The sequence below is a fragment of the Eleutherodactylus coqui genome, chromosome 4 (assembly GCF_035609145.1).
Source record: "Eleutherodactylus coqui strain aEleCoq1 chromosome 4, aEleCoq1.hap1, whole genome shotgun sequence".
Taxonomy (NCBI): Eukaryota; Metazoa; Chordata; class Amphibia; order Anura; family Eleutherodactylidae; genus Eleutherodactylus; species Eleutherodactylus coqui.
Window position 1 is genome coordinate 137313890 of NC_089840.1, and position 25059 is coordinate 137338948.

The following is a 25059-nucleotide window of genomic DNA, read 5'->3' on the forward strand; positions in this document are numbered from 1 at the left end:
ATCAACCCACATTACGATACAATAAAAAATTTGCAGAATCAAATTACATTTACATCTTAAACACATGTACATGTTCTCATTAGGAAAGTACACTCCCTCAGGGTGGAATCCACTTATTAGTTTACTGATATAACTCAATCAAATAAAATGTGAATGCATTGCGTCTTACGTATACAACCTCTTTGGATATTTTCATCGCAATGGCTTAACTAATATATTTATTTATATATATATATATAATATAATTAGTAGCAACCCGGGGATCATTCGTTCACATCACAGGTGGACACCAATGGGTTTAACTCCAAATTACTATTTATTTTCAACTTCTGAGCAATATCAGCTTGCTTCAGCACAGCACTTTATGCAAGTAAATCAACGTAATTGTGGTTTTACTTCAAGGTTTTCAGAAACAGTCCAACTGTGGTTCTCATTCACTCTCCAGGGCAGCTTCATACAGTTGTCTTCAGGACTCACTCTGCTTTCCCTCAGGACGGTTTCACTCCAACCTTCCTGAGGCACACGAACAGTCTCTCCAGCATCCAGGTCTCTTTCCAGACCTCAATCCTAGGGCCAGAGCTCCCCAAGCATCCTGCCAGGACAACGTCTCTCCGCCTAGTCACAGCGTCTCTCTCTGCTCACAACAGGAGTCAGGTTGACCAGAAGTCTGGTCACAAAACAAGTCTGGTTCTCCCAGACACACACACCTTCTCCTTACTCCCACCTGTCCCTTTACATAGCTTGCTGGTTCAGGTGTAAGATCTGGCCTGGAGTATTATTGGACCGATCTACATCACAGAAGCTAACAACCTCTGTGACATACATCTTCCATTCCATACCATATCTGTGGATGTTTTTCCTCTTGTCTCAGGCACCAGACTGACTGACTGTTGCCCCCTACAGGCCATTCTCTGTAGTGCACCTCTACAATATATATCACATTAGCTTTAATTGCCAACATAGCACAAAATAAAATGAATAAACAAACAATGGACAACTGATGGTGGATCTTTCTTTTTATTAATTTACTATATGCTATGGCGTATCAATATACAAAGTTTCTATTTGTTGCCTGAAAATATTATCTTCTCATCTCCTGTGTGATTTAATAATATCACTTAATGTTATTTTTAATCTTCCTGATCTATCCGCTCCTGCTTACTAAATGGGCGCATCCATTCCATGATCTCATTTGAGTCCATGAATCTTTCTATGAAAATCCACCATTTCTCCAAAAATTTCAAAGCTTGGGATTCTGCACATTTTTTTTGTCTCCAGTCTCTCCATTTTAGAAAGTGTTTTAGTTGCTGTATGATATCTGGCATTCCTGGGGGACTGGCAACCTATTTGCTAACATGCTCCTCTTGCCCATCATAAGAATAGTTTGTATCAAATAAGCGTTTTTTATTTGGCTAGGGAGATAGTGAAATACACAAGCTTGTCGGCTCAATGGTATAGTAATTCCTGCAAGTTCATGTACCAATCATTTAATTTCTGTCCAGAGTGTCTTGATTTTGGGGCAATGCCAGATTCCATGCAGAAAATCTGTTTTTGGTTGTGAGCATCTAGGGCATGCCTGCAGTCTAGTTGGGCTCCCAGGATGCAAAGGTATGTTGAAACCATAAATTGTTCCATGTAAAAAATTTATTTTTTATACGAACGAAATTTTAAAAAAAATTTGTTTTTTTAATGGATTTTTTTTCCATCCTTCCTTTTTTTTTTATGTCCCTGTAGCAAACTTGAACCAAAAAGCTGTGATCTGCACTCCCTCTGTGAATCCTTTACATGCCCTGATGTAATTGATTGTGGCATGCAGGGGGTTAACAGCAGGGATCACTGTTCTCTTTGATCCCTGCTGTTACAGCGGGAGGCTGGCTATCAGTCACAAGCAGTTCCCACTGCGGGATACCGTGGGCTCAATTCTGAGCCTGTGTCATCCACAGGACATAAGTTTACATCCAGTTGTGTTAACTACTACCCTTCCAGGACGTACACCTACGTCCTGTGGCATTAAGCGGATAAAGAAGTTAATTGGCTCCTACCCTGGGAAAAGGGGATCTACATCAAACGTTAAGGCAGTTCATGAATATGAGAAGTTATGAAGTGCTTGAGCGCTTTTGGTTTGGCTCCCTTCCACTTGCTAAGCAGAGTTATGCAATTGAGTTAATCTGTAACGATTATGTTTTGTACTTGTTCTGTGTCTATTTGAGCTATGATGTTACTATTATACTACTGTAATGTTTCTCGAAAGTACCACAATTCTGGGCTCTCTTCTTTGTTCTTTAACATCAAAAACTGATTTCATATTATGACATAACTGATCGAAGAGCAACATTGCTCAATACTTCTATGCAATTGGACTGTTGCAGCTTTTTCCCTAGAGGAAGTATGTGTTCTTCTACCATGACTGGACTATGAGGCGGATGGAGAGGGCGGGGATGTTTTGTATTTTTTGTGGTTCAAATTTTGAAAATCTTCAACAAGCATTTTCAATTAAAAAAAATCACCACCCTATAGTGACGGAATAATGCACCTTACTGTCATTGAGTAATTCCACCATACTGCGTTTGAAAAAAAAAAGTATGAAAATACCAATATTACCACTACACAGTCTATGATTATCATCAATGCCTGGAGGACGACTACAGTGATTATATTGTGGTCAGTTACCGCTCAGGTGGTCTGCAGTACTGGACAGGTTGCTGCCAGAGAAGGGGAGTGTCTGTTTTTTCTTTATTTTAAGAAATTCTGAGCCTGAGCTTTTTTTTAAGTCCCATGAAACCACTTTAAAATATACCTGACAGTAGAGGACAAGAATTGGGCAGTGAATGATGACCATGTGGAACTGTCAACAGTTTCATTGTTATATGGCTTTTATGATCTCTTATCATTGGATGTGGACTACAGCCTTCTCTCCTCACTGAAAATGGCTCAGAAGGTAAGAGAAATTGGGGATCACTACTGTAAATCATAGCGGCACACCTTGATCTGCTGCATACTGCATGGGGACCCGCCCGATGCTATCAATCTGCTCTGGCCACTAACCTAAAGCTGCAGGCACTGGAGGAAGGAGTAAAGTGATATTATCCAGAACACAGCCCCACCAAGCGAAGAAGATGACGGGACCGGAAAACGGCATGTTTCTATATCTAATTAGAGAGATTCCAATTTATGCCAGTGTCCTTTCATCTTGTGTCAGACCGGTATGCATTAAGGGAAAGTTGCTGTTTGCTCTGGCCGACCAGATAGTGGCAGTAGAGGGGTCAGTGCTAGTGAACACTTCTGACAACTGACAAGCATCCGCCCCGGGGCGGAGTGGGGGGTTAATAGGTTGAACTGGATGGACATATGTCTTTTATTGGCCTTATATACTACATTATTTGAATATTTCTCATGGTTTATTTCCCAGTGCATCAAAATAGGTATACCTGATTGATAAGGCTATGATACCCGTTAAATATCGCCTAAATTGAACATATACTCAAACAACTTCCATACTGTTTTTGAACAGAATGCACTATATAATGACCAATGTTACCAATAATACCACCACATTGTGCCCACTACCACTATGAGTGTTATTACCGAAACCAGAGAGGACAGGGAATAGAAGAAAGGAAAACGCAGCTTAATTAATTAAATTAAAACGTAGACTACTTTCACATGGCCGACAGCAAGTTGCGCCCGAACTTTTTGGGTACAACTTACATCACACAGCACGTATGCAACATCCATGTGCTGTGCAACACACCAATAATCCATGTAGCATTGTTGTGTTAGGCTCACACAAAAATGGTACATGTAGTGATTTTTCAAATTCAGACCATAGGTGCAAGATTGAGCCAAGTGAATATGGCCTTTAGGGTGCGGGCAGACGAGCGCATAAACGGCGCGTTTTTGCGACCAAACGTATATACGTGACCATCTGAGGCAATGGTTTCGAATGTATTCGTTCACATGGGCGATTTTACGGCGCGTAAAAACGGCACTTCGAAAAAAAACGGAACATATGCGACCGAAATACGCGCCAACGCATATTCGATCGCCGAAAAGACCGTTTGCAAAGTAGGAACAAACGAAAATATGCTTTCTAGCTCTGGTTGTGATCGGTGAAAAACGATCGCTCGGGTGATTATACGTTGCGCTCGTGCGAACGTAAATACGCCTACGCTCGTCTGCCCGCAACCTAAGGCTGGATTCACACGAACGTATATCAGCTCGGTTTTCACACCGAGCTGATATACGTCGTCCTCATCTGCAAGGGGGGGGGGGGGGGATGGAAGGGCCAGGAGCAGGAACTGAAGTCCCGCCCCCTCTCCACCCCCTCTCTGCCCCTCTGCACTATTTGCAATGGAAGGGGTGGGGCGGGGCTAAGTTCTTCAAATTAGCCCCGCCCTGTTCCGCCTCTGCTCGTTGCAAATAGTGCAGTGGGGTGGAGAGGAGGCAGAGAGAGGGTGGGAGCTCAGTTCCTGCTCCTGGCTCTTCCATCCTATTCCCCCTGCAGATGAGGACGACGTATATCGCCTCGGCGTGAAAACCAAGGCGATATACGTTCGTGTGAATGCACCCTAAAGGGGATGTAATATCAGACAGAGCCCTGTAAGAATGTGTCACCCAGCACCCCAGGCAAACAGCTGATTTTGAATGAAGTAACAGCGATCAGTCAGACGTTCCTCCTGGAAGAAAAGAAAATATATATATCACTTTTTTAAACCCTTTCTAATTTGGGAAGGTGGCCAGTGCTCCTCAAACTGCAGTGAAGATCATTCCCAGTTTAAGGGCTATTACGCACTAACGTTATTTTAGCGCTGCAATATCGCTGCGTTCTTCTTCCTGCAAATGTCAATGGGACTTTCTAATTTTAAAATCGCATCACACAAAAATCACAAGTTTGTGCTTCTGCGATTTTTGTGCTTCTGCGATTTTTAACATTGGAAAGTCCCATTGACATTTGCAGTAAATAAACGCAGCGATATCGCAGCATTAAAAAAACACTAGTGGGTAAAAGCCATATAGCTGCTTCCACACGGGCGACAAAATCACATAAGTTTCTCGCAATGGCTTTAGATACACAAGGATCCAGTGACAGCACATCCAACATACACTTGTGGTTGACTATTATGTATGAAGCATCTCTCATCTGTAGGTAGAAGTCATGGGAACAAAAATTTGGGCATACTAAAAATCCAGCATCCCAGTTCTGATTTACCCTAGGAGATAAGCGGTTATCAGCGGTGTTTCTGTAGCACCTTACTTCCATTTCCCTATTCAAAATCCACGAATGCTCAGTTGAGCTCGTTATTTATATACATGGGAGTCAGGAAAGATGATGTTGGAGAAGTTAGATTAGATTTACCGGTTTTCCTTTTTTGAGGAAGAGGAGGCGGAGAAGGGGTGGGAGCTCAGTGCACTGCTCCTGGCTCTTCCAGCCTTCTCCCCATTCAGAGAGAGACGCCGTATATCGGCTGGGTGTGAAAACCCAGCCGATATACGGTCGTCTGAATGCACCCTTAGGAACGATATCCCAGTCTGTGCATATCTCATCAGAAAAAATATAACGCCTTTTAATGCCCCTATAGCTACCTCCAACATCAGGCTTCTTCCACTCCTTCCCAATCATTTTCTGAATATTCTTATGTACAGGGAAAGTAGATCTTTGCTGCTCTCCCAGGCCCCCAAAAACCTTGTTCTGAATAGACCTCGGTATCCTACACTCTTCCACATTAAGTGTGCACCTGATAGCCCTAATTAGTTCCTCTATGTCTTCCCCCCCCCCCCCCCCCATCATCATTTTAATATCCATAAAGCCCACTGACTCTTCTTTAACCAGTCGGGCTGTACAGATCTTACACAGCAACTTGGAATATTCCTGTGGTAGTCTCCTCATACAGCTAGCACATTTTTTGTGTTTAGTTTTAGAGGATCCCACCGTGGATTTGTCCGCCTAAGGCAGTGAATCACCTGTGCTTACAAACCATATGCTGTGTATGAGGTGCCCCACGGGCTACTTACTACACCAGAGGTCACAGTCTATACGGGGGTTTTAGACACTGGAGCACTCATCCTAGTTCAGGTAGCACTGCAGGCTTACTTTCATGGGACTTGGATAACTGTCCCAAGACTCCAGAAGCAGCTTCTTGCTTCTCTCAGTTCCATATTTAAATCTGCCATCTTCCCGAAACCTTCTCCACCCTTGTTAGCGTCGCTCGTCAGTCATCTGACCGAAAACCCTGATGCTTGAGGGATGATGCAATCCAGAAGCGCTGGGCTGGCCACTATGTGAAGCCGAGCTGAGGCAAGGAGACGCATACCCGGTAAGCAGGAAAGAAGGCCAAGCTATGGCTCCCACACTTAGACCATCTTTCACTGGGGTCTGCAGTGGGAAGGAACCAGCCTGCAAGGGCTGCCTCTTTCAAATCATAGCCGAACGTAGGAGACGTTCAAGGAAGGGAGTGCTGCTCTCATCCCAGCCCTAAGATTCACTTTGCTTGCTAGGAACCCAGAGAGCTCCCAGCACCTTTCGGATGTCCTTCCTCTGACAGGACAGGAAAATATAGGGGAAGGTGGGAGCTTTAAACCTCTCGGTGTGTTTCCTGTCCTACCAATAGAAGATCATCTTTCCTGGTGTTGTTGTGAAGATGATAGGGAAAATAAAAAGTCTGCTACCGTAATAGCTAAATAAAATGTTAACAACAAAGGAAATCTTGTAGCCACAGGTGAAATGATCGCCATCAACCCTTACTTTTGTTACATTTGTTTTTATTAAAATTTTTGTAATTTGGAATCAAGAAAATGAGCAGTTAATGAAGCACGTTGTAAATATGTTGTACATCAGGAAAGTACATCAAGCAATAAAATAAGCAAATAACAGGTGACCATCCAGAAGACAAATTTCTTTAAACTTAGTACAACCGCCTGTACTGGAAGAGTTACAAATGAAATAATGGCTTGGCCAAGGCCAAATCATAAAAAGAAGAAGGTAGTGGTGGTGAAGGGGAGACCTTCTCTCGTAGAGCTGAAAGCCACCGTAGGAAGTAGAAGGCTGTGTGGTAGTGCCTCAAGATGACCTACTACAAGTAGACTAAAGGTAAAGAAAAGGGTAAAGTGTCCTGGTGCAAGCACAGAGCCGTGACAGACTCCTAGAGTGACGTCACATGGTGATATTTTCTTGGCAGACTGTTTCTGTGGGGTGGGAAGGAAGGGCACCGTCTACAGAAATTCCTCATGTCAATCATTAACTATAGATGTTAATTTCTCGTTAATTATCAATTCATCCGTAGTTTTACCTGGGAGAAGTCCAAGGAAGCTTTCCACCATGATTTGTTTAGTACCGTGTTTCCCCGATAGTAAGACACCCCCAATTGTAAGACGTATCGGGGGTGTCAGAGGGGTCGGCCAATGTAAGCCGTACCCCGAAAGTAAGACATACCGTAGAAAAAAAAAAATCATTACTCACCTCCCCCGGCGTTCTGTCGCGCTCCGGCAGGATGTCGCTCGCTCCTCGTCCCCGGCGCAGCATTGCTTTCTGAATGCGGGGGCTTGAAATCCCCACCTCCAGAAAGCTAATACACACGCCGTCAGCCAGTTACAGAATGGCTGTGATTGGCTGAAGGCGCACGTGGCTTCAGCCAATCACACTATTCAATGACATCATTGAATGGCTGTGATTGGCTGAAGGCGCACGTGGCTTCAGCCAATCACACCCATTCAATGATGTCATTGAATAGTGTGATTGGCTGAAGCCACGTGCGCCTTCAGCCAATCACAGCCATTCAATGCTGTCATTGAATGGCTGTAACTGGCTGACGGCGTGTGTATTAGCTTTCTGGAGGCGGGGATTTCAAGCCCCGCATTCAGAAAGCAATGCTGCGTCGGGGACGAGGAGCGAGCGACATCCTGCCGGAGCGCGACAGAACGCCGGGGGAGGTGAGTAATGATTTTTTTTTATTATAAGACATACCCCGAAAGTAAGACATAGTCTGGCTTTTGGGGATAAAAAGAAAGTAAGACACTGTCTTACTTTCGGGGAAACACGGTAGCTAGGAAGAAGAAGAAAAAAAAAGCTCAATTTCCTCAAGTCTGGAGGAATATTTGCAATATGTTTATGCAATGGGGTTTTCCATGGATTTTTACATATACTGCAACCAGTTACGGAATAGGTAAGTGAATAAACTCTGATCCAAAGTCTCTTAATTCGAGGGCAGGACCACCAAATATGTCAGCTTGTCAGCTGGGAATGGACTGCCACAAAAAGCAGTTTGAAGGATAGCCTGACACTGCAGGGGCTGTTCATGTGGGAACTAAATACTAGCTAAAAAATTAATGTTACGAGATCTTTTATTGGTCGATTCCCAAATGTGAGACCACTCCTCATCGAGAAGGGCATCTTCCATCGATTAACATATCACCATTAACCCTTTAACTATCAGCCATTTTGGGGGGGTTGAATTTTTTTTCTTATGTTAATTTTTGAACAAAAAAAAAGTTGATTTTTCAGGGAATTTATTTTTCAGCAAGTCAATTTAGCGCTTGAAGAACCAATCATAGCCATTGCTTTGTGTAGTGGGATTTGTGAATCCCGTAACCAGGAAGTGATCAGGAGCAGAGCCCTGCAGGATCCTCGCCGGGGCTCTGAAAAGTAGTGTAAATGACCTGGACCGAACCTTTTGGCTGACTCAGCTGACCCGGAAAAGTGCTGTAAAAATGCATCAATTGCATTTGTTTGGTCCTTTTCACGCACAAAATGCATTCCTATTAACTTTAAAAAAAAACTGTAACTAGGGCTTATTTTGGGGGTAGGGCTTATATTTCAAGCCTCTCCAAAAATCCTGAAAAAATTATGCTAGGGCTTATGTTTGGGTAAACCCTACATAATTTTGTAATTTAGTCCACCATCAGGCCTATGAGTGCTTTGTTATTTTCTGTCTCCTCAACTGGGGGTGGAATAACCTTAGGAGGAGATATGACTCTGCCTAGACAGGTCTAATATACCATAGTAACTAGTTATTGCAGGCGACTGGATACCAGCAAGCAGTCCATTAGCTGTGACCACAACGGTTAGGCTACACAGGCTTACCCGTCACTAGGACTGCTAGCCTACCCACTTTTTAGGGTGTTGGATATAATTATTCCTTCACCGCTATATACACTGCAAGTGTCTTTATAGACCTACAGCCACCCCTGTGACTATAGGGCTATCGGGTTGATAATCGCCTGCTATCTAGTAAACTATGAGTCTTTTGAATAAGCCTCCTTATTAGCAATTAGACGGGGTATAATCCCACCAGGTCTATATTCAGTATTCTGCTTCATTTTCAGTCACTTGTGCATTTTTAGTCTACTGGATCGGAGTTGACACATTTTTTGCAACATTTTTTGAACTATTAATTAATTCAAAAGGAATCTAATAATAACTTCCTGATGATCCGTGAAATCCACGGAGAAACGCGTTGAAGTTTAAGTCCCACAAGCATTTCCCTATAGGAGTCATACTATCTATCCATGGAGGATTTTCCTGTATGAGTCAGATCCTTATATTTATTATGGCAATCTGTCACGTTGGTTACTGAATCTTTATAAGGATTCCCCCATACAAATCAGACCATCTGTCCATCCATCACGGAGATTGGTCACCACCTCAGTTTTTGTACTAAAAGGCTGAAATTCGGCCTACTACGGATTGAAATCTTTTTTTTTTTTTTCAAACAACAAGATTTCCTATCCTGCTGTGAGACGGTCATTATACTCAGTCCGTTACATATTGTTTGCCTTTTTTTGTGTTTGGTGTGCCCTAATGGTGCTACATGTTTTTAAAGATATACAAAATAAAATTTAGTTTTAACTCACTAGTCTATTCTGTGAAGGTATTTAATACATATAATGTACTAGCTGATATACGGCTTTGCCCGAGTTAATTTGGTACTGGTGTTTATCTGGTGTTCACACGGAAAATCTTATGAAGTCGTGGTTACTTTAGAGATACCGAGGAAAAAAATATGTTCACCATGTTACATGGTTCTTTGCGTTACCCAGGAAACACCACGGGAGGTAACCATGCGACGTATATAAAATTAAAAAAAATAAAATTAAAAAGATTTGTGAAAAACAAATAAGAAAACAATTGAATTTTAAAAGGAAATAATTCCTCTTTAAAACTAAAAAGGTAGTTTTTTGAAAATGCCACCCCACAGAATGTGCCACCTCACACATGCTGCTCATAACACACAGATCAGATAGATTCCTCTCAGTGTACAGGCAGATAGGAGAGAGATTTATCTCAGACTGTATGTGAAAATGCCACTACACAGAATGTCAACCTCTCACACGCTGCTCATAACACACAGATCAGATAGATTCCTCTCAGTGTATAGGCAGATAGGAGAGAGATTTATCTCAGACTGCATGTGAAAATGTCACGCCACAGAATGTGCCTCCTCATACACTCTCTTCATTTTTACCCTGAAAGGTAACGCCCCTTTTAATTCAAATTTCCTACTCAGGGTGCCTACGCACTAGCGTTTTTTTTCCCTGCGAAATTCGCAGCATTTTTTTCTCTGCAGGGGTCTATGGGACTTGTAATGTTAAAATCGCGATCGCGCAAAATCGCACTTTACCGCGAAATCGCGATTTTGCGCGATCGCGATTTTAACATTACAAGTCCCATAGACCCCTGCAGAGAAAAAAATGCTTCGAATTTCGCAGGGAAAACGCTAGTGGGTGGGCGCCCTAAGACTGAAGATTGCAGCCTCTTGTTATACTTAAAGGCATACTCCATCCCAGCAGTCCATGTCCACTTCCTTTTGTACTTTACAGCCTTTCAATACATACGACAGTCAGTCTTATTCCTGTCAGTATATACTCATATTTCTAAATGCGTTTTGTTGAGGAGAAAACAGTCTCATATATTGCGGAGTAGATATGTTATTAGTTACATAACATAGGAATGGTCATGCCAAATTTCAAGTTTGTGCAGTACAGATGTGTGCTATTAGTTACATTACATAAGGGGTCACTTACTTTTATGCATAGGATTGAATAATCAAGTTGCAACCCTTTAAAATTTCCAATATTTAGTACGCAAAGAATGGTCATGGCAAATTTCACATTTGTGCGGTAAAAATTTGTGTAATTATTTGTTGCATCGGGAAGTGAGAGAATTAGATTACGTATGTAAAATTTGGACGCTAATTCTTTTGCGCTTAGAATTGAATAATCGAGTTGGGACCCATTAACTTTTCCTATTTATGACATAATAATCAATGCTCACGCCAAATTTCAAGTTTCTATGACATCGGGAAGGGAGAGAATTAGATTATGTACGTATAATTTGGACGCTAATTCTTTTGCGCTAGAATTGAAGAATCAAGTTGGGACGCATTAGATTTTCCTATTTATGACATAATGCTTGTGCCAAATTTCATTTTTCTACGACATTGGGAAGAGAATTAGATTCTGTACGTAAAATTTGGACGCTAATTCTTTTGCGCTAGAATTGAATAATCGAGTTTATACTTTTCCTATTTTGGACATAATTTATGCTCTTCCAATTTCATGTTTCTACGACATCGTAAAGTTGGAGAATTAGTAGCAAGTCAGTCAGTGAGTCAGTGATCCAAGGAGTCACGGATTCATTGGAGCGTGCACCCCTACAGGCCCTCCCTGAAGTGAGCAAGTGAGTGGGAGTAAATATTGCTGTGCTGCTGGTTTTTTCCTTTTTTTTGATTCAGTGAGTGAGTCAATCAGTGAGGGCTTTTGTCTGTCTGTCTATCGGAAAATGTGTGAGAATATTTAAGTGCAGTGTAGTGTAAAAAAGAAGTGTATATGCACGATTTTCAAGGCGTTTTGCTTTTGTGACATTCCTGGTGAGGTAAAAATGACATGCCAAGTTCCTTTTTTAGGTTCGTACCATCATGATACTGTGCTTAAAGATTTTATATTTTACAATTTAAAACCCTTCTATAAATAAAATGCTTTTTGTTGTTGTATTTGCAGCCCCATAATTTTTTTATTTTTTTTTTGTCAATAGTTTTGTTGGGTGAGCTGTAGTTTCTATCAATGCTATTTTGGCAACAACCGACATTTTGATTAATTTTTCTTTTGCCAAAAACATACCTTTCTGACATTATGTATTTCTTACAGCATTCACAATGTGAGATAAATAGTGCGTTACATAGATACTACAGACTAGTTCATATCCAGCGATGCCAATTAGGTCTTTTTATTATTTATTATTATTCTTTAGATAGTTTTTACCGTTTTCCCAAAAAAAACACTCAATTCTTAGGATTTGTATTTTTTTTTTCATTTTTTTTAAATTTAATTTTATGTACATTTTATATACAGTGCTGCTTGAAAGTTTGTGAACCCTTCGGAATTTTCCAAACTTCTGTGAAAATCTGCTGTAGTTTTAGGTTAAATATTAGAAGAACAGCAGATAAAGAGAACCAAATCAAACAAATGAATACAAAATTACATTTGGTCATTTATTTATTGAGGAAAATGGTCCAATAACTGGCATGGCGAGTCTTTGATTGATTATATATTTAAAAGACTTATTGGCTATTTGTGCTATAAACACAAAGGTTAGGATTCACAGCACCAACCACCTGACAAAGGTTTGGCCAAACCACACATCGGGAGGACACCATCTCCTCGGTGTATATGGGTCAGTGTTTTAGACTAATAGGATTATGTACTTTGATGTATTTTTTTACTTGCACGTTGGGTGATATTTAGCATATACGATTTATGTGCAACTCTTGGTCTAAGAACTGATCTACAAAGGCGATAGGCCAGCTCACCGCTGGCTGCACAGCGGTAAAACACTGACTCAGTATTTTATGCATATGGACGGATGAGCCTGGCCTTAAGGCCAATTTACACAAAAAGATGATCGCTCAAAATTCGGTCAGATAACTTGAAAGGCAGTTTTGAGCGATCATTTTGCATAAACTACTAAGTAGCTACTCAGTCGCTTATTAGCGTGCAAATGAAGCCTTTCGCTAAATGCAAATAACAGCTAGAGGTCCGTTATCTGCATTCAGCTCCATTGTTCTCAAGTGGAGTAGCAGCTAAAAGAATACTATCAGCGCTATCCTGCAAAGAACTCCGCATGCGGTTTGCAAAGACACATCACTGACATTAAAGGGGTTGTCTCGCGGCAGCAAGTGGGGTTCAGCACTTCTGTATGGCCATATTAATGCACTTAGTTAATGCACGATGTATATTACAATGAGCCATACAGAAGTTATTCACTTACCTTCCCTGCGCTGGCGTCCCGTCTCCATGGCTCCGTCTAACTTCAGCGTCTAATCGCCCGATTAGACGCGCTTGTGCAGAAGAGTCTTCTGCCTTCGGGTCTGTCCGGCAGCAGCAGCGTTCTGGCTCCGCCCCCTTCTACACGTCATCGCGTAGCTCCGCCCCATCACGTGTGCCGATTCCAGCCTCCTGATTGGCTGGAATCGGCACACGTGACGGGGCGGAGTTACGTGATGACGCGTAGAAGGGGGCGGAGCCAGAACGCCGCTCTTGCCAGACCGAGCCGAAGGCAGAAGACCCTTCTGCGCAAGCGCGTCTAATCGGGCGATTAGACGCTGAAGCTAGACGGAGGCATGGAGACGGGGACGCTAGCAACGGAACAGGTAAGTGAATAACTTCTGTATGGCTCATATTTAATGCACGATGTATATTACAAAGTGCATTAATATGGCCATACAGAAGTGCTTAACCCCACTTGCTGCCGCGAGACAACCCCTTTAAGCTGGCTTGAAGTCAGCGATAAACCAATAATGCATGAAAAGTGCACGATGGGCGTGCGTTTTAGACACAGTGACTATCGTCCAAAAAAAGGCTTTTGAGCGATAATCGTGTCTAAATGGGCCTGATGAGTGAGGTTGTGTCCATTTTAGTGGTTTTAATGGATATCTCATGAAGTTTAATTATTTTTATTATACAGTTTGATCTGCATTATTTTGTGTAAGCGGTAAATGTTTATTCAGATTTTGTTTCTCCCCTAAAATGAAGAAAGTTGGATTTTACCTCACCTTCCACTGGATCACCACCCCCCAGTCAGCCATAATGGCTTCTCATAGTTACAACTTGTCTGTATTGAATTTGACACACAGACATCTTTGACTCCTCAATTTTACAGATACCTGGTTTCTTCACAATCTCTCCATCTATAGTGGCCCAGGTAGATCCAGGGCATCCATCCCAATTATAATCCGCCACTGTTACTTATTTATAGGTTCCCATGTGTATGTATATATGCGCTGTTTGAGGCGCATTGCTCTGATAATCATAGTATTGATCAGATTAAGGGGGAGAACCCGCTTCAATTTTCTTTAGTTTAAAACTAGAAACAAGATAATCATACATGGCAATACTTTGTTTTTAAAGAGTTAAACTCTGGCATATGTCTGCCTGTGCGTTATTCCCCTCTGCAAGTCTAAAGAATGTGCTCTTGTCCGAGTTACATATGGTAGTTTTTGGCAGAGTCTGGAGTTATAGTTGAGGAACCAGCTGCGAGAGAGGAAATGGCAGGGAGAAGTCGGACAAATCAGGGGACAGGGGGAGCAGTCAAGAGAGAAAGGAGGCATGAGTAGCAGACTGTGAGAAGAAGAATGCAATGGGGAGAAGTCTGTCAGAGCAGGAGGGCAACATGGAGCAATAGTCTGTGATAAAGACAGTGGCATAGAGAGCCATATATCTGAGAAAGACTACAGCATGGGAGAGCAGTGTCTGAGAAAGAATGTAGCATGGGAAAACAGTGTGTTAAAACAAGGCAGGCTACATGAAAGAAGGTACGGTGCAGCTTATGTGCAAGAGGAAGTGGCATGGGGAGAGGTTTGTGTGAGAAAGACGGGGCATAGGGGAGTAGGCCAGTGGATTAGCCAAGACTAGCATGGCATTAGAACATGCTAAATTGATCATAATTAAAGGGGGTGTTTTGGTAATATAAAAATCTCTATCCAAACCATAGGGGATAACTATCTGATTGGTGGGTGTCTGACTGCTGGAACCCCCACTGATTACCAGAACAGGGTCCCATGGTACCCTGTGTGACTGACAGAATAGGATGGTAACACACATGCTCAGCCACCACTGCATTCATTTGAACAAGAGCATCGGAGACCACTGCATTCAAGTACTCGGCTATCTTTGGCACGGCCATTGAGATGAATGGAGCAGTGGCTGAGTATGTATGCAGATTCTCCTTAATTTGCCAAATTTCACAGGAGGACATGGGGCGCAGCTCTGATGAAGAGTGAGTCTCAGCGGTCAGACTCCCACCAATCAGTTAGTTCTGCCCTCTGCTCTGCGTAGAACTTGCTACCATGTTTCCCCAATCAGACCTACCCTGATTTTCCTCATCATTGACATACAACACCACACATCATGGAACATAAAATGTGCAAACGTTTATTTCCCTATGAATATATTATTGCTTCTGGAAAATAAATAAGTACAAAATGACAGTAAACAAACATTTATGCAGAAAGTCATGCAGGAAAAACTATTCTATATAAAACCTACTTTCTATGCCATTTTTGCAGGTTGGCATACGCTTAGAACTTCATTTGCTCAATAAATATATAGCTTTTTTGTTGTTTTTAATATCCATTTTATGTGGCTCGATACTGCACTTGTGGAAAAACTTAATTAAACCTCCATCGTAAAAAAAAAAAAAAATTGATGTATTTTATCAAACAATTCCTAGCAGTGGATTAAAGTTTTTTCCCGCCATGTATAGCCAGCTTTAGACAGATAGAGAATCTGTAAGCTTGAACATGCTGTCCAAACGGCAGACATCATGTAATAGATCCGGAGGAGCTGAGTTTATCTAGTTTTATGGGTAAAGATTCAGTAGAACTTGTATTTTACACAAAATTAAGCCCAAAATGAGCAGCGGGGTTTGAGGTCCAGTGGGCGGTCCCATCAGTGACTGAGAGACATTTCTGTATGTACACTGAACAGTCCAGTGGGTGGTCCTATCAGTGATTGTCAGTTACCCCTGTATGACAGCTATCTGTGAATGACTGCACAATCACTGATAGCGCCGCCCACTGGACCTACAAGCCGAGAATGAGCAGAGATTTAAATGTAGAAAATACAAGTTCTACTGAATCTTTCCCCATAAACTATATATCAGTCCGCTAAGCTCCTCCAGCTCTCAAACATGATGCCTGCAGTCTGGACAGTGTGTTCAAGCTGATAGATTCCCTTTAATAAAAGGTCTTAAAAGGGGTTGCCTCGTGCCGAAACGGTTTTTTTTTTTCCAATAGGCCCCCCGTTCGGCGCGAGACAAACCCAAAGGATGGGTTAAAAAATAAAAAATATATATATTACTTACCCGAATCCCCGCTCTGCGACGACTTCTTTCTTCCTTCTCCAAGATGGCCGCCGGGATCTTCACCCACGATGCACCGCGGGTCTTCTCCCATGGTGCACCGTGGGCTCTGTGCGGTCCATTGCCGATTCCAGCCTCCTGATTGGCTGGAATCGGCACACGTGACGGGGCGGAGCTACGATGACGACATGGGACCAGCTCTCCGGCATGAGCGGCCCCATTCACAAGGCAGAAGACCGGACTGCGCAAGCCCGTCTAAAAACGCCAGAAGACAGCGAATTTAGACGGATCCATGGCGACGGGGACGCTAGCAACGGAGCAGGTAAGTGAATAACTTCTGTATGGCTCATAATTGAGCGAGCGTACTCGGAAAAGCACTACTCGCTCGAGTAATTTGCTTTATCCGAGTATCGCTGTGCTCGTCCTTGAAGATTCGGGTGCCGCTGCGGCTGACAGGTGAGTCGCAGCGGGGAGCGCGGGCGGGAGAGAGGGAGAGAAAGATCTCCCCACCGTTCCTCCCCGCTCTCCCCTGCAGCTCCCCGCTCCGTGCCGGCACCCGAATCTTCAGGGACGAGCACAGCGATACTCGGATAAAGCAAATTACTCGAGCGAGTAGTGCTTTTCCGAGTACGCTCGCTCATCCCTACTCATAATTAATGCACGATGTATATTACAAAGTGCATTAATATGGCCATACAGAAGTGCTGAACCCCACTTGCTGCCGCGAGACAACCCCTTTAAGTGTAACTAGTAGAAAAATATATATCATGGACCATTTACTGAAGTATTGTTTCTAGAGAATGTCCCATCCAACCAGCAGCCAACAAAACCAGCAAGCAGCATCAATTTTGCTTTCATTCCCTAGTCAGCATTGTATGTACAGCTTATATGGGTTCCAACATGAGAACCAAAGCAGCTAAGATTAGAACAGAAGGATTCAGAAAACAGGATAAAAAAAAAAATCTTATTGCAATTTTCTATTAACTGATGGTCAGAATCAGCAATCAACATGGTCATATACAAAACTGCACAAGAATGATGAGTGTAATATTTAATACAACTGCTGTTACAGCTTCTCTTTAGATATATTTGCATCAAACTGCAGATGGGAAACCATTCCAGTAAAACAGGTTCAATAATTTACATATACAAATAATTTACATAAAACTGTAAACAGCTTTGCAAATACTTTGCTTAGTTGAATTGGTTCTAAATTGCACCATGCATTATAGCCAACCTCACCTAAGGCTATAAGGCTGAGCTCAAGTCATCCAGCATTACTTTCTTATTCAGTGTCTGGACCAAGTAGCATATGGAATTTTAGCATTCTGGGAATTGTAATCTTTAAACAATGCAAAGTGTAGACCTTCCCAGAATGCAATGCATCCCAGGCCAAATGCTGATTGGTATTGAACAGACACAAGTCAATCAGCAAAGATCTCAATGCAGCACTGGGATATAAGCCTGTAAATCTAATGACCTTTATAATGTAAATTCTGCAGAATATATGGCAATATTCTAATAAAATTGTGTAAAACAGACAATAAAGCAATAATTTACTGCCATTGTGCACATGCCCTGTACATACAATCAAGTTCACTTTGAGGTAATCTTGTTTTCAGAGAAGAACATAACTTAATAAATACCTTGCAGAGCCAGACATATGTAATGCACACAGTGCTCTGTAGAACAGCACCCAGTATAGAACCACCTTCACTTAACTCCTTTAGTGGCACGCCCGGGAAAATCTCCAGGGCTTGCTGCACTGACCATGCAGTTAAACCCCGGAAGATTTCAATGGACAGCTCTAGTGCTGAAATGTGCAGAGCACTGAGCTGTCATCTGAAATCTTCCTGGGTTTTTACTTGCATTGTGGACTCATTAAAAAAAAACAAAAAAAACTGCCCTGTGAGGCATGACATGGTAATAATAAACCTGCCACTGAAGGGGTTAAATGTATTCTAAAACACCATATTATCTTTAACCCTTAACTGTGGACGTGGAGTCTCACGGACCCATCCCCATTCTAGATTGCAAGGAATCACACACTTCCCAGCTCCCCAACGGCTTAGTAGCTTTTGTCATAGTTGCGAAGACCAGTACGAGAGAAGGCTGCGTTGTCAATTAAGACTTCAAAGTTTCTATAGTTCTTTATTATTAAACACTAATCAAATATATAGATAAAAGTGGATTATTCCTACAGGTTTATTTCTAACCTGAAAAGTAATAAATAAATACATCCATTTCATTATTGCGTAAAAAGTCAACCACGATATGTAGGAGACTGATAGACTCCATGACCTTGGAAGTGTAACAAATAAGGCCGCCTGCAGGCGGGCGGGTCGGATCTGGCTGCGAGGATTCTCGCCGCGGGACCCGACCGGGCACTGACGTTTCTGTGCGGGGCTCTGCGAGCTCCGCAGAGAAATAGAACATGCTGCGGTTTGTTTGCCGCACAAGATTTCGCGCGGAGAAACCGCGGCCGTCTGCCTAGGATTGCGTTTGCTAACGCAATCCTATGGCAGCTCCCAAGGGCGGAAATTCCGCAGGAAATCCCGCCCATCTTCAGGTGGCCTAACACGTCCACAGTTGATTAACCCTTTGCAATCCAATTTTGGAATCAGGGTTTCCTAGGCGGCTTTCTCTTTCTGCCATTATACAATGGTGCCATCTGCTGGCTAGAGACCGTACTGCAGTATGTAACATGCTGGAGAGGCCCCAGACAACAGAATGGCCAGTAATCTACATTAAGAATACCGTGGCGGAAGTCTTCCAACATCGGCGCTGTATATCCTTCAATCAGAATGTCTTTACACATCAGACAGTGGATTGGAAAGGGTTAATATCATGGAAGTTCACATCTGCGTTGAGGATTTTGTTATGGGAGCAGGAAAACGTAATCCCCTGGATGAACAGATCAGTCTCATAAAAAGGAACCAAACTGTACCGAACAGACTCCGTTGACTATGAGGGGCCCCGCTCAGTTCCTGTACCTGTCCAGCATTTTTACCGGACAACAAACTCCTGCATGCACAACTTTTTTTCAATCGACACAAGATCTGCGCCGGAGGCTCTGAACGGACCCTCTAACGCCAATGTGAACAGAGCCCAAGGCCGGATTCACACAACTAATTTGTTATTAATATCTATGATTTGGAGTGTGCATTTGCGCTGAGTTTTTGTGGAATTGGTGTTGTGCAGTGGCGTGCGCAACTGCATTTAACGTGCAAATCATGCGGCAAAAAAACCCCCAAAAAACGCAGCGATGTTCTCAGCAATAAAATGTCTAATTAATTTTAGGACTTCAAAGTGTTCCCTTTTCCTGCGCAAATGCACTGGAAAGTAGAGCCTGCTGTGTATTTCTTTGTGTGGCCGATGTGTGCATGCAAAATACGCAGATGCGAACAAACCTATCGAAATCAATGAGTTCTGTTTTCTGCACATTGCAAACACAAATATGCTCATGCGAGTCCAGCCTACGCCTGTGTCACGTGACCGTATTTGGGTTCAATGGGTTAGTTTACAGGCGCGTACTTTGCATGCACATTTAGTTTGTGCTGCATATTGTTTTAAATTTTTTCTACACTATTTTCATTTACATTTGTGCATGAAAATAGCACATATTGAACTTCCAAACGCTTGCTCATTCCAATGAATGAGAGCATGCTCAGGTATTTGTTTGCATGTGCAAATGCACACGATTTGCACATAAAAAAAAGTAAAGCAAAACAACCCACTTGCATGAGCAAATACGCAATGTGCAGATACGCAGCACGAATGTGCACGGAAATGCGCCTGCATGCATGTGACTTCGGCCTTAATATATACCCCGTTTCCCAAAAAAAAAGGTCTACATTGAAAATAAGCCTTATCCCTATTTTTCAAGATTTTCGTGGAGGCTTGAAATATAAGCCCTATTCCAAACATAAGCCCTATTTGCATTAAAAAAGAAAAAAAAAAGGAATACATTACCTAGCAAGCTTGGTTCAGGTCTCTCCCGCTACTCTCTTGAGCTTCGGCAGCTTCCTGCAGTCCTCGGCCACACACAGAAGTTTGCTTTCTGGTTACGGGATTCATAAATCCCACCTCCAGGAAGCGATGGCTCTGATTTATTGGCTGAGCAGCATTTCAGAATCAATTCAGCCCTCAATTACCAATGTGCTACATTGATTGGTTCTTCGAACGCTGCTCAGCCAATCAGCGCCATTGCGTTGTGGAGGTGGTATTTATGAATTGGCCAATCAATGCTGCAGCACCACACGTCGGAGCTCCAGAGAGCAGTGGGAGGGACCTTGACCAAGCCTGCTAAGTATTTTTAATAAGACAACCTTGAAAATGAGACCCAACGCCTCTTTTGGGGCAAAAAATATCATAAGACAGGGACTTATTTTCAGGGAAACACGGTATGTTATCGCAATAAATAGTGACAGTTTCGGTGAGGCTTCTTTTTGAGGTAAACTAGAAAAACTCTATACCCATAAAATTATTAAAAGTACCGCAGTATCACCAACAACTGCTATTTACATGACCATAGACCTTGATGGTCCAATGCAGAATCATACTGAAGGAAGGCTGGGGTCTGCTCGGGTGGATACATTGCATACACGGACCAGTCATTATACCTTCTCTGTTCTAGGAAATACAAGGCAGAGTGCAGGCCTCGACAAACTGATGCTACAGCAAATGACAGGGACATCCTGGCGAGGAGACGGACGGCGGTGCGACTGTAGGAGTAAAACTCTTGGTGGCAATTACTCAATAGTAAAATAAATACAAAAGTATCAAATATGTTGACTGAGAACAAATGTGAAGGTGAGCTTCAGCCCAAAGGCACACTGTCTGTGTACTCCACGGACAGCACACGGCTCATTTAAAGCATATAAAGCCATTTACATGCGTGATTTTTCACATAGAACAGTGAATGTGAAGAGAAATCATGGTGTGTCCTATAGTCATCCGTTTCCATGGACAAGAATCAGGCATACAATGTGCAGTGACCGTAAAGACTTGTAGCGCCAGGACGGATTTCTTAAAGCGCAACTTGGCTACAAATCTGGATGCGTAAAATGTGCTGCATGTCTGCTACAGCATAGGTTGGGGATATAAAAGTCAGCAGCATGCTCTAAGCCCGGCTTCAGACGGGTAACATTCTTGCGCTGCGAGATGCACGACTAAGAACGAACAATTTTGATACCGCAATGTGGGAAAAGGAATCGTGGTATGTCCTGTCTTTTGGTGTACCCTTGCATCACCCGTTTTTTTCAATGGGGCCGGAGGCAACATCAACCTGCACGCTAGGTGCACGCAAGTGTGATGAGAGGTCTCCCCATTGAAAACGATGGGAGACACTCCACGATCCTTCGCCACAGCAGAACCGGGGGATCGCTACTTCCCAGAAGTGACGAGAGGCGGTAGTGATAAACAAACACCTCGCATCCGCGGGAAATTGCACGTTGGCGAGCGCAATATCAATCTGTGATTCACAGCCAGATATCACACTTGCGCGTGTGATACTAGCCTCAGGGTGTATTCATCCGGGAGGGTTTCACACATACCTCTTTCTGATAACGATAAGGACAGAAGCCCCTTGTGTTAACACACTGATTGCAATGGGTTTATTCACATGAGCGATCTTTGTTTCCCAGCGGTGCTGCGAGATAGAAAAATCATTGCATGTACTATTTTGGATGATTTCTCATAAGGAGTCCCCGATTATTTCCTATGGGAATTTTAAAAAAATTACACTACACTTACATGTTGCGCAATTTTCATTAGAGTGCGATGCCATTTTTACTATTGGCACTTTTTTCCGCACACAAGAAAACCACAATAAGATACTACATTCACACAGGTGAGCGAGATATTGGGTCAAGAAACTCTGCGTGATCTAGCGCTTGTCAACGTGTGTTTTATTCAAAAATGCATGGTTTCTGTGAAACTCCAATCATCAGTCGTATTTCACGCTTGACAGAGGATAACAAGGGTTTCCCATTGATTTCAATGGGAAAGATCACATTGCACTCGCGTGCACCTCACACAGAATGCGAGTGCCATGTGATGTCCTTAAGGGCCCAATGAAAACCATGGACAATGCATTCTGAGGTACATGGGGAAAAAAATAAATAAATGAGGGACATGCAATTTTTTTTTATCTTGCAGTATCGCTATGCGGAAAAAAAAAATAAATAAATCGCCCATGAGAATAAGTCTATTCAGAAGAATGGAGTTCATATTAATGCGAGTTTTGTGCATCTCGCAACGCACATAACTCACGAGAGATTCACTTCCGTGTGAATGTAGCCTTCTATAGATGCAATGTTTTTAAGCAAAAAAGGTCCTTGCTCGCATTGAGTCGCAATTTTATAAGCACAATATTGGTCCAAGTTTCTATCACGCTCCCCTGTGTACATGCACCCTTAACCCCTTCCAATCCAACTTCCCTGCACCCACTCACTATTTTGGGTGGTTAAGTGCTTTGTGGATTACTTGGAATTACTCAACAGAAACACATTTAAAAAAAAGTGTTATAAAATTGTAATTACCATTTTTTTAAAAATGAAGTTAATATGTATATATTTATTATGTACATATATTACAGTATGCAGGAGAGCGGTCTGCCATCGGAGTTCCCTCCTGTATATGTACACTACACTATGCAGAAGAGAGCTGCGATGTCTGATTTATCTTCTGCATACTGTAATATACAGAAGAGATCAGACATCGCAGCTCTCTTCTGCATAGTGTTAGAAACGTGGTGGATCTTATCCAACAGCTGAGCTATGCAGGGACATGTCAATGTTGGACGAGGTAAGACTCTAGATTGGAAAGGGTTAAATCCATGCTGCACTTTCTCCTGTGTGTGAAACCCTCCATTCACATGTATTTTTCCGTAGGTTATAGTATATTTTTGGTGCAAAATGTCCAGCAAATTTGCCTTATCCCAGCCGTAATATGAAAACACGTGCAAGACACTGCGCAATTTGGCTGGAAAAACATCTGGAACTCAGACTAAATAGCCATGTAAATCAAGGTATATTTGTCTGCCATGCGCAAATGAACATGCAATAAAAGTACAGTAAACCAGGCTGATACGTGCACAAAAAAAAAATAGAAGGAAAAAAAAAAAAAAAACACCACACACACAACCACACACACACACCTTTGTTCACGGTACAAATACGTTTCGAAGAGATCCCGTGCAATCGCGCACATGCCCGTGTCAAGCCGCCCTAAATGTGGTTCTTTTTGCCCTTGCAGGTCGTCTTTATTAGCACACATAATCACAGCCAGTGGAGCAACATAAGGTCCATACGGTCACACTACATTGTTACTTGAAGCACGAAAGTGGAACAAATGGAAAATCAGAAATAAATAGAAAGAAGGAATCACCTGACTGCACATTTCTAATTCAAGCAATTAAGTAAATCATAAGGCCATGTTAACCCCGTAATCATTTCTGGACACAAAAACCGTGTCATGTCTTTGGAATAATCTACTGCAATTGGTCAAATGTAAGTGTACAGCAAAAAACACAGTGGCTTCATTTATACAATAATTTACCAGCTATCAAACACGAAGAAGTTGGTGGCGCTACGGAGGGAACAGCTTCACTGCGTCACTCTTATCAAAGACTATTTTGTTGGAAAAATATATAGCGATCAAACCAAAAGCAGCCGCTGATGCAACGTAGGCCGTAACTGTCTGCGTCATCTGTACAATGAAACCCATAACGAGGGACGGAACCACCTGAGACAAGAGGAAGGCACTGTCTAGTATGGCCATGTCCAAGCAGATCCCGTTGGGTGCCGTAGGAGGTTCTCCAACCACAGCAGGGTGGTTAGGAGGAGAAGCAGTACACAAAGACGAGGGAAACAGTGGGACACTATTGTTATTTAAGGCCTCTTTGGGGAATCCAGGCTTTCGCTCTTCTTCATTTTTTTCATGCTCAGCCTTGTCCTTGTACTTTGGGAGAAAAACCTGTTGGACAGATAGACAAATTCAGTTTCTGGAAGGTCATTATACAAGGTGTAGTCGGAAAGATTAATCCAGCGCTACATCTCAATACTGGGGTCCTATATTGAGGGAATAATAGTGTACTTGAATAGGAAGACCTGGATATGCTGCATGATGCTATGATGCACAGGCCCCTAGAGGCCCAAAACATGGATTGCAATTGTGTTGTGGTCCCTGTAAGAGAGAAAGAGTAAAAACCAATTTCAAAGTTGAAGAGTAGCACGTGAGAATCAGAAGTCCTCTTTTCCTGTCTCAAAGTCCTGTGGGACCGCTGCTATAGCTGATGTAAGGAAAGCATACTGGGAGTGTTCTCCTCAATACATATATGGAGCAGTCATTGGACCGGTGTTCATTCTAGGGACTCTCAATGCAGATCGGTACTGAAAGATGGATAACTACCTGAATGATCAGCCCCTAACGTAGAAGCAGGAGGCCACTGCAAGTACACCTTCCTTAAATCAGTCTTAGCAGCGCTATAACACGGGACTTCGACATGGAAAGCAGATTTCTGCTTCTCACGTGCTCCTCTTCAGCTCTGCAATTGGGTTTAACTCTCTCATTTACAGGGGTTACAGCAAAAAATTGAATTCCATACTCTGGGGCCCTAGGGTCTGCATTCGCCATACCATCTTGTATCCATGCCTTCCTATTCAAGTGCGCTGTTCCAATATAAGACACCCATATTGAGAAATAGCACT

At 42.6% G+C, this 25059-nt stretch overlaps 1 protein-coding gene across 3 annotated transcripts in view; it reads right to left on the reverse strand.

The window, feature by feature from the left end:
- Nucleotides 1-23578: 23578 nt before the first annotated feature.
- The window catches only part of SLC45A3 (solute carrier family 45 member 3), a 44142-nt gene continuing 42661 nt past the window's right edge, over nt 23579-25059 (reverse strand). For all 3 annotated transcript variants that reach the window (XM_066600176.1, XM_066600177.1, XM_066600178.1), the window contains one exon: nt 23579-24325. In XM_066600176.1, the coding sequence (XP_066456273.1) occupies nt 23939-24325 (387 nt within the window). In that variant the 3' untranslated portion in view covers nt 23579-23938. The remainder of the gene's footprint in view (nt 24326-25059) is intronic.